The sequence below is a fragment of the Gavialis gangeticus genome, unplaced genomic scaffold, assembly GCF_001723915.1.
Source record: "Gavialis gangeticus isolate Ggan-Ray unplaced genomic scaffold, GavGan_comp1, whole genome shotgun sequence".
Classification (NCBI taxonomy): domain Eukaryota; kingdom Metazoa; phylum Chordata; order Crocodylia; family Gavialidae; genus Gavialis; species Gavialis gangeticus.
Window position 1 is genome coordinate 107535103 of NW_017728992.1, and position 13002 is coordinate 107548104.

A 13002-nucleotide genomic window follows, 5' to 3' on the forward strand; every position below is an offset into this window, starting at 1 on the left:
CTGCTGCAGTGGGAGGCAGTGGTGAGTTGGGCTTTGTACCTAGCCTTGGCTCCCCCCCCACTGCCAGGTCACATCCCCCCTCTGTGCCCCCTCCCTATGGGCCCCTCCAACCCCTTTAGGTTACTAGCATCTGGCCCCTGCAACCCTAGGTGCATGAGTGGAGCCTACTGGTGCCCTCACCATCCCCCACCCTTACAATGGGGGAATTAAACCACTGCTTCCCCTCAAGCTACTGGGGTCTGGACCTGGCCATGCTCCTGCTGCTGCAGCAGTGAGGAGGGTAGGGGGCTCTGGATGCCTGGCAAGGGCTGCTGCCCCCTTGACAGGCAGACTCAGCAGTACTCCACAGCAGGGTTTCCCATTCGCACGCTTTTCTCACCCATCTGGAGCAGTGATAAAGCTCTGGCTAGGGAGGAGAGTGGTGGGGCCAATCCTGCTTGGCTGAAACAGACAGTTCAGCCCAGCCCAGGGCTGCAGAGCATGCTGAGATGCTGGAGGACTCTGATTTAACTTAAGCCAGGATAGGGTCTGGAACAGAAGCTGCATAAACCAGTTTGATCTAAATCAGTTAAGTCTGATACTATAATCAACCAGATTTATCTTAAACCAGTTTCAGCCATTCTGAAACTGGTTTATGTGTACTGAACTTCTGTTCTGTTACCGGTTTAAACCGGTTTCTGATCATTTAAACCAGTTTGTGTGCAACTGCTGTCCCTAGCCCTAATTTCAGGGTTATAGGTTCAAGCACCCTATTAGATGCACACCTTGCTTTCACAGCTGTGTTGTCTGCTGCCCATTGCCTCCGTTTGGGCAGTGGCCCTACTTGCTGATGTAGCTTTTCCACTTCACTTTCCTATGCTCCTATGACCAAGATAGACTGACACTTGGCTAGGATGGTTTAGTCGAGGATAAGCCCGCCTTGAGTATAGAGCTGGACTACATGTGAGGTCCCTTCCAGCCTTACTTTCGTATGACCCCATGTCAACAAGAGTGTGTTGTAAGAGTGTGATAGGCATTTCAGCATGGCTGTATGTGAAGTCAAGCATTTTAAAAAAAAACCAATACCTACAGGATGGGCAACTACTGGAGGAAGCAATGACTCTGAAAATGATGTGGAGGTCATGGAGGATAATCAGCTGATGTAGCTTAGCTCTTCCACCAGAGCTCCCAGCGAGAGGTTGCCACCAGAGGCCAATGTGACTTTAGATGCATAGTTATAGAAACAACAGGTAGGAGTAGAGAGATCTATTACCTTTGGTTTTGACACTTCTGTGATAGCTGCTGCAGTATCACATCCAGTTCTGATGTACACAATTCAAAAGGATTGTGGAACTGCAGAGGGTTCAGAGAAGAGGAGGATTAAAAGACTGGAAAATATGTTGTACAGTGACTTTTTAGCTTATCAAAGACAAATAGAAGGGTGACTATCACAGGACACAGACAAATGTACATTTTAGCCACTTGAAAAGGGGTGAGGGGAGCTGCTGTTGTTCAGCACATAGTTGTTAACCCATGTCTGCAAAACCCTATATGGATACAATTTAGCTAAAACACCCTAACTTTGAATGAAGTAGGATGAACAGTTGGAGTTCTGCTATACTTGAATTACTCTGGGAATACTCAGGTGTAACGGTTGCATGGAAACAACTTATCATGGTACCCTTTGATAACGATACCCTCAGAACCTCTACCTAAACCCAACCAAATAGAAAACTATATTGACAAAAGAGCTTTTCAGTGTAGCAAGATGCAATATCTGGACTCTGAAGCTAAACATTTCAGTCTAAAAAGAAAGGCCAAAAGGGGAGCTGCCTTTGGAACAGCATACCAACAATGGCAGGAGATTTTTTGTTACTGTAAATCACAACTGGATTTTTCTAAAAGATGTACTCTAGTTTATTTCAAACACCATTACGGGACCTGCAAGAATTCAGGGAAATCCCATGGTCTGAGATTTGTGGGTCATCACAAAAATCACCTCTCAATTTACAGTCTAGAGATCTGTGTTTTAAAAACATGTTGTTTTCTTCCCCTGCCTTGACAGGTCGTGTTCACTGCTAATGAGTTTGCTCCTCAGTATTATACCATCGCTGCTCTCATTAGTTTCTTTTCTTACTCAACTACAGCAGTGGTTAGTGAACCAAAGAATTAGAAACTGCATAGTAACCATGAAGATTGTACTCACTCTGGTTGGCTTGGACTTCTGGATGGATATTTCCTAGTACGAAGGATGTTGCCCTCTGGCTGCATAAATAAAATGCTTAGAACTTGTATTACACTCATCCTATTCAAGCACTAACTTGTTAGCCAACTACTGAGAAGTTTTTGTTTACTTTTACTGAACCAGTTGCCTCGGGTGAAATCAATATATATTTCTTCCTAAAGTTTTCTCCTCTTCTTCTTAAAAATAAAAGGAGTCCTAAAAACACTGGCATAAGCTTCTAAAAAGTAACAGTAACTTCAATGCTGGGATTTTGAGAACAAACAGATCTTCCTTAAAGCCAATACCTCATGTTCTTGCTCACAAAGTGTGAATTAAATATATTTGAAACCTAAAAGCCCCCAAAATACATTCAATGTGACATGCTAATGGTTAAATCCCATTTATCAATACGTTATTTAAGGCATATCCTGGCAATCATTCAATACCATGGAACTGCAGAGTTCCATGATTTCAAACATGGTGTCACTATGCTATTTTTTTTGTAGGCATGGAAAAAGTCAGGCAAGAAACAGGCATCTTCAGTGAAGCGCACATCAGCCATTCCACCTTATGTAGCAGCACAGTTGACTATGCTCCAGAGATGTCTACAGACTTGGGGCACATCTCCAAGCAGTAGAAAACCCCCTCTTGCAGATGCCCCCCTCCCATGTTGGGAAGCAGAATTCCCTGCAGATTTCCCCATGCAAGTCTGCAAGTGCAGAGATGCAAGAGGATGATTTGAATAAGCCTCCTCCCTATAGCATTTGCAGATGTCCATGGTAAAATCCATGTGGAAGGGATTTCTCCCACATGTCTGCAAATGCAGGGAGTGGGAGACCTAGGAACATAAGAATTGCCATTTACTGGGTCAGGCCATTGTTTCCCCGTCCCCCTCTCACTAGCAGCCTTCAGTATTTGAGGTCTAGGAAGTTCTGAGTCAGAGAATGTACCCTTAATTTCTGAGTTCAATAACTACCGATGCCGCTTTCCTCCAAAAATGTATCCAATCCTTTTCTTCAATCTAGCTAAACTGTCAGCTTCACAGCATCTTGTGGCAATGAATTCCATACTTCAACTGTGTGAAAAATAACTTGTTTTTGTTAGTTTTCAATGTACTACTTACTAGTTTCATTTCATGACCTTTAGTTCTTGTACTGCAAAGGAGTACGTTTACTATTTTGTAAACCCTTGTATCCCATTGAGTATCTTTCTAAACTGAGTAGGCCTAGCCCCTCTGTACTACTAATCATCCTTTTTATACTTCTCTGTACCTTCTCCAGTTCCTCTATATCCTTTTTGAGGTGTGAGGACTTGCACTTCCCCCTCCATGCACACACCACAGTTGGGAGGAATTGCTCTGCAAGGTCAGCCTGAGCAAGGGAGAGCAGGGTTTTCTTCTGCCAGCCTGACCAACCCACCTGGCTGAGCACGGAAACATTTTTCCCCCTTCAGCAGACTCAGGGCAGGGTCTGGCTGAGTGGGAAAGCAGGCAGAAGGAACAGATGGCTGGCAGGATAAAGTGGCAAGTCTATTATCACCTTTTGTTGTGCCCCTGATTTTCCTTTCATGTGGCATAACAAAGGGTACAGACATCTATTTGCTCAGCATTTGTGCTTCCCTGAGAAAATTTAAGGTGGCACAAATGAGATATTAGGCAATGTCCATTTCCACCCTCGCTCTGCAATTGGTAGGTTAGCACTTACCTACTGATGCAATTAAGTCACAAATGCATGTCTGTAAAAAATCTGTGCATTTATTTTGATATACCTTTTTTCTCTCCTCTTTTATGTCACTTGTCATCTAAGACTGCAAGTTCTGAGATGCATCATATCTGTCCATCTCTGGTGCATAGTATCACTGGGCTTATACATAATGGGTTCAGGTGGGTTAAACATTTTGAAGGTCTGCCTCTACTTTTTTTTAACAAAGAAATCTATTTGCAACTTCAGACTGAATTTGACACCGTGTCAGCCACTGAATCGCTAAATCAGGTGTCTGCACAGTGGTTGCCATGAAGCCTGTATTCACTACAAGAAGAGGAGAGAAGACTTCCATAAAGAAATTGCTGTAAATTTAATAATGGCAACAGAACTGTGGGTGAACTGGGATATTTCTATGCTGTTTATAAATTTTTCACCCATGCACTTACGAAGAGTTAAAAATGTAACAGGGGCAGAGGTTACTAGAATAATGAGGGGAATAGAGAACCTCTCTTCTGAGGTTAAAAGAGTTTGGCTTGTTAAACAAGGCAGTAAATGTCAAACCAGGAAAACAAAATGTGTACACATGCACTCACAATACCCCAAGAAAAGTCCTATTTCTAGGACAGAGGATGATGAGTTTATGAAACAGATATCTGACATGACTGTCTGCAACAACAGGTCACTGGACTCGAGAGGTTACTTACAGACCTATATTCTTATTCAGCATATTTCAAAGAAAGCTGTACTGTCTCATGCTTAGGCAATAAGATTTGTTAGCACTCAGGAAACACAGTATCTTTAGAGAATGCTGCTTCCATTCTCCCTTTAAAGTCCTTGAAGATCTAACAGATGAGGGGTATTACATGATTATATTACATTCCCAACACTTCAATAGAAGTAATTTGTTAATTTATGAACAGTTTAATAATACACTGGTTCTGCATTATAATAGGAGTTAGACACCCGAAGTCAGGGTCAGGGACTAGTATGCTCTACCTTGTACAGAATTAATAGTCTCAACCATAAAGAACTTATCGAACGTCACCGTAAAATTAAGAAGCTTCATTTTTGGTATTTTTTTGTACTGAAAAATAGAATAAAACAAAAATGGGCCTTAACATGTTCCTGAAATGTATTAACATTTTTATCTGGAAAGGGTTTCTACTAGTGTCAAAAGTTTATCTGATGCATCCCATCAGCACTAAAGAATCATTACAGGCCTCACACTGTACCACAAACTAGGAAAAAAACAAAACATGAGACTAATCCTACCCGAATACAGGGTGTGAAAAAGACAAGACCACCACACAATATTTAGAACAGTATATTTCATAAAAGACAATGATAAAAAAGTACAAACATTTTCATGAACAAAACAAAAATTTTAAGTATGATAGTACACAGGAAATTCCCAGCATTTGTTTCAGTGCATTTTTCAATAAGCCTGTCTCAGACACCTCTACTAATTAAATAATCTTAAGTACACTTCCTCTTGCTGATATGCAATGTGTCCTTTAATTTTTTTTAGTAACTGGCTTGCTTTAATTTACAAGACTAGTATTTTATATTAACCAGAAGACTATAAAAATAGACCTGAAAGATTTAAGGACAAATATTTTGCATTCATTTCTCATTAGAGTTTTTATTTCAAAAAAGGATTATTATATTGTATATTTTTCTATTTTAATTTAAAATATGGCAAGTGGGAAGAATTTTTTAATGAAAAATGTCTTTTAGCATACTGACTGCATTTTTAAAACAAAAACAAAACAAAACAAAAAAAACACACCATCAGTTTTTTGTTGCATTTTTACTTCTTACTTTGCAAGATCCTCTCAGAATCTTGCAAATACCTTTCCTCTCATATTAGTCCATTAAAGAGAGGAGGACACACATTTGATTTGTTGTTTGTCAGGAACTGAACAGCCAGTACATTTGGCTTCTCTCTGTTTTACTGTAAATCTGAAAATATCAAAGGAATATGCATGACTGAGCTCTGCACTTCCATTTCTTTTGTTTGAAGGCACCGTGTATGTTAAAGTTTGCAACAGAACAGTAGAATTCAGACAGGTAGTTATACTTATTAAGTTTGTTTAACATCAGTAAGATGAGATCTTTTTAAGATTTCCTGACAGTGACATTAAAAAGATACCTGAAGAATGTTGGTAAACCTCTTTCAAAGTTTAATGTGTGTTAGTTTTGGGCATAAAGAGTTGGTATAAGTTCAAGTTAAGTTACAATTATGCCTTTAGACCCCTTTAAATACAATTTCAACTGCATTATATTTTCCTAAAATCATTCATAATTAATCAACTCGATCGAACTTCGTAAAGTTTCATGTCTTCAGCTGAAGCATATTCACATGTATTTTTTTTAAATGCACTAGGAGAATTTTAAAAAAAATTGCACATTCATTTCACAGGATGCTTTCCCACATACATGGGTGTGTCAATAAACGCATGCTTCAGAAACAAGGCACAAACCTATACTACCAAAAATGCATCATAATGAAAGGGTGCTAAATTCTGGGGACAGAAGCCAGAAAATACTTCAAAATAAGGAGTCAGGCATTCAGAAATTATTCCGGTTAGCAATCCTGTAGGAAATAAGTTCTGCTGATGTGACATATGCAAACAAGACAATTTTTTCTTTGAGAATATAGATGCTTATACGATATACTAATTACTTAATTCACAACTATCCATGTGCCCCTCAAAATATTCTATATACTCAGTTATAGAAAAATATATCAAGAGGTAATAAAAGCACTCAAGCATGCATACTTTAAGTGTGTTGTGTTCAACAGTTTTCACATACGTTAAGTCATTGCTATAGCATATGATGATGACTAGTAAATTTCAAGATCATTCCAACACAATCGCGCCTACAGCTTGTTCTCAGCTACATCAAATCAAATCCCTACATTTCAGCAAATTATTTGGAATGTCTCTAAGTGTGCTCATAACTTTCATTAACAAATGGCTAAGAGAGAAACCTGCTACTGGGACTGCCACAGAAGAAAGGGTGCTAATGGTGAATCGATCCTGTGAGGTTCTGCACCACACCATCTGTGATTGCAACTCAAGAAGCAAATGTGTATACACAGATTAGTATTTCTTTTTAGGACTCCTATAGAACACCATACTGATAAAGAGTTTATTTTATAGAAATGTCTTTCATTCTTCACCGGAGTGGCAGTCTTTGGTTCCTAAAAAACTAAAAGGCTGAGTAAATTGGTAGACCTTGGTTGATAGCTAACTAATCCATTTTGAATTAAAATAGAAACTAATACACAATAGAAATTTAGAATAAAGAAATTCCTAGGTAAATATAGTGCTTCTGAAAGGTATGCCCTTTGGTAGCATAACATTACAGGCAAACCCAGAACAAAGATATTTAACATTATTAAAAAAAACAAACAAGAAAGAACCGTACAATAGGCCTCATACACTTAACACTGCAAAAAAAGAGAATTACAGAACATGGCGCTCAACCTCTGGCCTGCAGGACCACATCATCCAGCCCATGGGACTCTCCCCCAGGTCTAGAAATTTGGCAACAGGGAAGCAGTGGCAGCATTAATTGCCAAGACTCCAGAGCTGGTCCATGGCCAGATCCATGGTTAAATCCAGTGTGTAGAGCTGAGCTAGTGCACTGGATTACACAAAGGACTGCCCCTGCACACCAACTCACCCCACCATCTGGCTGAGCATCACTGATGGGAAATCTATACTTGGCAGAGCTGAGCACCCTCAACCGCACTGGGTTAAAGATACCTAACACAATGTGAGAAGTGCTCAGCACTTCACAGAATTATGCTCTTAAACGATAAAGTATTTAATATACTATTCATGGATTTTTTCAAAAGTAGTAGGCTCTGGCTTAACTCTGGTCCCAGTGATCTCATCATAGCCAGTGCAATATGGACCGGCTAATACTGTCTAATTTTGAAAAATCTCACCCTGTATGCATTACAAATGTATTTTATTAGCTTAAAATGTAACTTTAATATTTGTCTTCTAATGAAGATACATTTTTGGTTCTTCTGATTCTGGAGGAATAAGTCTTATTCACTAGGTTTAAAAAAAAAAAAAAAAGGACACTACCAAAATACATATACACCAGAATACATCGTTTTAGGCATTAATATCCCTGACATTGACACTAGTGGCACACATGGAGACTTAAAGTAAAAGTTCCTGTATATCATGATATGCAACGACCTTAAGATTTGTTCATAATATACATGCAATATGCATAAAATCTTATTTAGATGGCAAGCAGGGAATCATAAGATTTTACTAGCAATTAGTAAATAAGAGCTGTTTTTTCTAGTAAGTTTACACATGAAGTTTGATTCTTCTATATAGATATGCAGGAGGCCTAAAGCTCAAAACTAGTATAACAGTTTACAGTCATAGCTGGCCATCGATTGGTAAGTCCTTCATTTCACACAAGGTATAACCTTTGTTTAAACATACTTACATTTACACTTGTTCTTTCATGCTAATGAAAACATTCCTACTGAATTTGAACAAGAACACAACCATGTACATACCGAAGCAGAAAATATTACCATATTTACAAGCAATGTCAGCACATTAATTTACATCACATATTTACAAAACACATTTTTAAAAAGGAAACAAGCATTCAGTTAAATTACATTTGTTGTATAAAAATTACTTGGAAGAGGAGGCTCTCTCAACGTTCAAACACATTACAGATCTGTTTTCTGCAGTACATATAGTACGAGTAGTTAAGATACGGAGCATGGTGAAACAAGGCTTCAATATTTAGTAGTCCCATGCTGTAAACATTTGAGTAATAGCTGCTGGATTTCTTTTTGCAGAACTACTGTTTAACTCTCCTCCCAACTATCCAAAGTTCAGAAAGACCTCATGTCAGGTCTTTGTAATACAGTGTCTTTGTATTTTCCAGTGTTATACATTTACTCCCATAGCACTGTTTGCTACTCTGCTTCCATCAATAGTCTCTAACCGGAGCAAGTTCTGGTAACAGATTTACAGTTATATTTTTATATAATCTACTAACAAGTATTTTGGGAGTATATACTAAATTGTTCAGCCCATCAATGTACTGGCGTTCTCTGGAATATCTTAGGAGTTTATACCTGTAGAAAGAGGTGAAGGGAGAGAATACAGAAAGGGTTTTTGAAAAGAAACACAAAATAGTTTTGCACCATTGAAATTAAATGCAAGTCATGTAGTTCTCAAGCCACTCTCTTCATTGTTTGTAAACATTTATGATCTCATTCTGGGAGCATCTAGAATTTGTCAAATCAGCTATAGTAAGCTTTATTTTATTTTATTTTCATTTTTACATATTATATCATTAGTTTCCAACTTTTAAGTAGGAAATCACCTTTTGCATTTAAAAGCAACTCAACATCTACCTTGCGTGCTGCCACCCTCTTCCCCCAACCCAGCGGGTAAATCTGTGAGGGGGTAGATTGAGGCAGAGGGAAGAAAATTATTTGGGGTGCGCCTCCCCAGTACCTAAGTCCCACCTGGCCGGTGGCCCACTCAACTTACCCCTTCTCCTGCCTCTGCGACACTGTCCCTCACCATGGGATCCTTGATCTAGCCCTCACCCCTTCCCCCCCCATAGACTGATCTGCTGGGCTGGGGCGTGTGCGCATGCATGCACGCAGGCACTCAGCCCCCTACCTGAGCCTCGGATTGGCTCCAAAAGGCTCCAAGATCTACCGGTGGATCGAGATCCACTGGTTGGTGACCACTGTATTAGATGCTTGTTCAAGTACATTTCATATTCCTAGCAACAAACTACATTAAGATTAACTGCACATATCAGTATCAGGATTGTGATGAGTGCTTCTGATCTCTAATCATTAGACTAAACTAGTTTTTAAAAGAGTCTAGTTTCTTCACATTTTTCCCTTCACCATCTCAGAGCATTTGTACACATGCTTGCGCCTCAGCACCAGGTGCTTTTAAAAGCACCCAGTACTGTGTCACATGCATTCATATAAATAAATGATGAAACGCATGTCAGCCCTGAGAAAATGGCAGCAGCATGCTTTTGAACTGAAACGCATGAAAGGCTTTTAAGTTCAAAAGTGCACCACCGCCATTTTCTCATCACTGACATGCATTTTGCCGTTTATACAAATACATGTAATGTAGCACCAGGCGTGTCAGCTCATGTGCAGAGCAGACTCAATTAATTGAGTATGCTCTAATGTGCCAGATCTCCAGTATGTCAGGGCAGACAAATGTATGTGTATAAATGCCCTCAGAGTTAAGGTTGTTCAGAGTTAAGATTATTCACGTGCCTGCACTGTTCATTCCCATATTTCAAAGGTTACCATAGTTACTTGACTCTAAGATGAGGTCCCCCTCACCCCCCCAGTCAGCATGGGGAGAAAAGCCTCTGGTCTTAGATTCAAATACAAAGTAGGAGGGGGCAGGCAGCTGCTGCAGCTTTGACTCTGCCCTGGAGCCTGAGTCGTGGTCAGAGTCAGACCCACTACAACTGCCTGCCCCGGTCTGCTTGCCTTCTGCAGCTTCTGCTCCCCTTCTCGCCCCCCATCTGTTCCCCCACCTTACTGTCAGGCACGGTTCAGCTCTAGCCCAGGCTGGGTTCCCTCCCAGACATGAAACGCATGGAACTCTGGCCCCTGCTTGGCCAATCAGTAGCACCAATGCTAGTGTACTCCGCTTCCATGTGCTGCACTCCAACCAGGGAATAGAGCCCAAGCAATGTCTGACATTAGGGGGTGAGCAGGGAAGAGGCAGAGGCTGGGGAGTTGCGGGGGGGGGGAGGGAAAGAGGCAGAGGCTATGGGGAGCTGAAGTGGGAAGCTGCAGGTGGTGGTGGGGAGCAGGAAGGCCAGAGGAGGAAGAAGTAGAGGGGGTAGAGGGCAAAGGGTAGCAGTGGGGGAGTGTGTGTGTGTATTTAAAAGACAATCCTCCTGTAATTAGATTCTATATCTGAGACATTCTAACCTATTTATAAACTTTCTATATATAAAATCTAATTATCAGGAAGTCCTCTTAAATTCAGGGTCATCTTAGATTTGAGGAAATGTGGTAAGTTTAGCCTCAAGTTAAAATTTCCTGGGTTTACAACACTTACTTTCATGATAATTACATCATCAATGTTTTACATTTTAAATGACTTGTATATTCTTCACTTTACTTCTGCTTTAATATAATTTGTCCCTTGGGATTTCATTTTTTAACTTTAATTTTTAAACTAATAATTTAATTCATGAAACAAACAATACACCCAAAAACAATCTTCCCAAGTACTACTACAAATTGTCTGACGATAACTTTTGGGCCAGATTACTGATCCTTTGATCATTTCTCGTCACTGTGCAGCAACAAATAGTACGGCTCATTTACACTGAATTTACCACTGCTTTGCATGTCTGAAGCAGAACAGAGGATATTAGAGAGTGAAAGAGATGAGAACGAAACAGGGATTTGCATAGGCTAGAGCACAGGTGGCCAACCACCAGCATGGGAAGGGGAGAGGCAGCAAAGCAGCAGATAGGGCTGGAAGCAGAAAGCAGAGCAGGAGACCAGACATGGAGCACAGACTGGGGAGCAGAAAGCAGTGTGCACATTAGAAGTGGGTCAGTGTGGCACTTGGGAAGGGCAGGGGGCTCATTTGTAACATGCCTGCCAAAAAGGTTTGCCCCCACTGAGCTAGGGGAAGACGTATAGGTTCATCTTTGAAAAAGAAGGGGGCTAGGGTTAGCAGAATGAAATGCAAAGGGGAAGCCAAATGTATTTAAGACATTTTTCTTCCTTAGCTTTTAATTGTATAACATGTTTCCAGTTTTCTTACCTCCCTAAAAACTGGACTTCGCCTCTGTGATGATGAGGAATGGATTTGTACTTTCCCAGATCTCCCTCTGGTCTTGTTACATTGTATCCAGCATAACGCACCCTAGAATACAATAGATAAAGATGTGTATAAAAGAGAAATTTGTAAAAGAAATTAATGTTTTATAGTTTAAGAGAAAAAAAATGCATTTGTATTAAGATAATAAGTGAATTCTTATCTTTACATTTTTCCCAAGCAAATATTGTAATCCTGCCCCAACTACTTTTAATTTAAACTGCAAAAAAGTGCACTACAGTCTGCAATTTTTCTTAGTTTGTTTACTAGAAATTAGATAGTTTCACTCTCCTATAGATGGTCAACTGAACTTTTATTTTATAGAACAGCATGAAATCACTTGAACACTGAGCCTGGGACATGGAAGCAACATATGTTCTAGCTTTTACCCAGATTCTAGAAGTAATAGCAGCAACAAAGGAGGAACTGAAAAACAAAAAGTGGCAAGCCGGTATGTGCACAAAAGAAAAAAGGGAAAAAAAAAAAGGAAGATACCTAATATTCCTGGTACTGTCATCAATGCCATTTCTAAGGAGCATTTTAACATACCAGCACCCCAAAGAGAAATGTTTCATACCTATTCTTTAAATTCTATGCTCTGATATTTCTACAGGGACCCTAGCAAAGAACAAATTTTGAAAAATAATTAAAAAAATTAAATTAGTATCCCTTTTAATTAGTTAGCACTATTCAGTTCCCCCAGGACATGTCACGTGAGAAGAGATGATCCAATGCAGGAAGTGCAGGCAAGCAACAAATTTCCACTGAAAAAAATCAATAGGAGTTGAGCCCTAATTTCATTAGGTACTTTGTTAAGTCCAGTGCTCATGCAGTCCCATTTAAAAAAAAAAAAAGAATGGCACTAGCTAAGACAATATGTACTTACCTATCCAAGGACACCTCTGCAAATATTCTTAACTTTAGTCATGTAAACAGTGAAAAAAAACCAGACAGTACTGCATGGATTAAGGAATTCATGTCTTCCATCTTGTTTTATCAACACTCACCTATTCCAAAGATCATCATCTTCTCCACCCCATCCCCAGAAAGCATTTGGAAATCCATTGATCTTTTTGAATTGTTCTACTGTCAGTCCACTTACACCACCAAAGAATTCATTGTACGGAAGACTGGAAGTGACATGAGGTGAATTATATTGCATTAGCTGAATTTAAGTAAAATCATTTGTACAATGTTTAATTGG

The 13002-nt window shown here is 39.7% G+C and overlaps 1 protein-coding gene across 1 annotated transcript in view; it reads right to left on the minus strand.

The window, feature by feature from the left end:
• Positions 1-5687: 5687 nt before the first annotated feature.
• B4GALT6 (beta-1,4-galactosyltransferase 6) overlaps positions 5688-13002 on the minus strand; it is a 23179-nt gene continuing 15864 nt past the window's right edge. Inside the window, exons 6-8 of the mRNA XM_019526642.1 lie at positions 12806-12928; positions 11745-11846; positions 5688-9040 (exon numbers count right to left, since the gene is read on the minus strand). Coding sequence (XP_019382187.1) covers positions 8893-9040; positions 11745-11846; positions 12806-12928 — 373 coding nt within the window. The 3' untranslated portion in view covers positions 5688-8892. The remainder of the gene's footprint in view (positions 9041-11744; positions 11847-12805; positions 12929-13002) is intronic.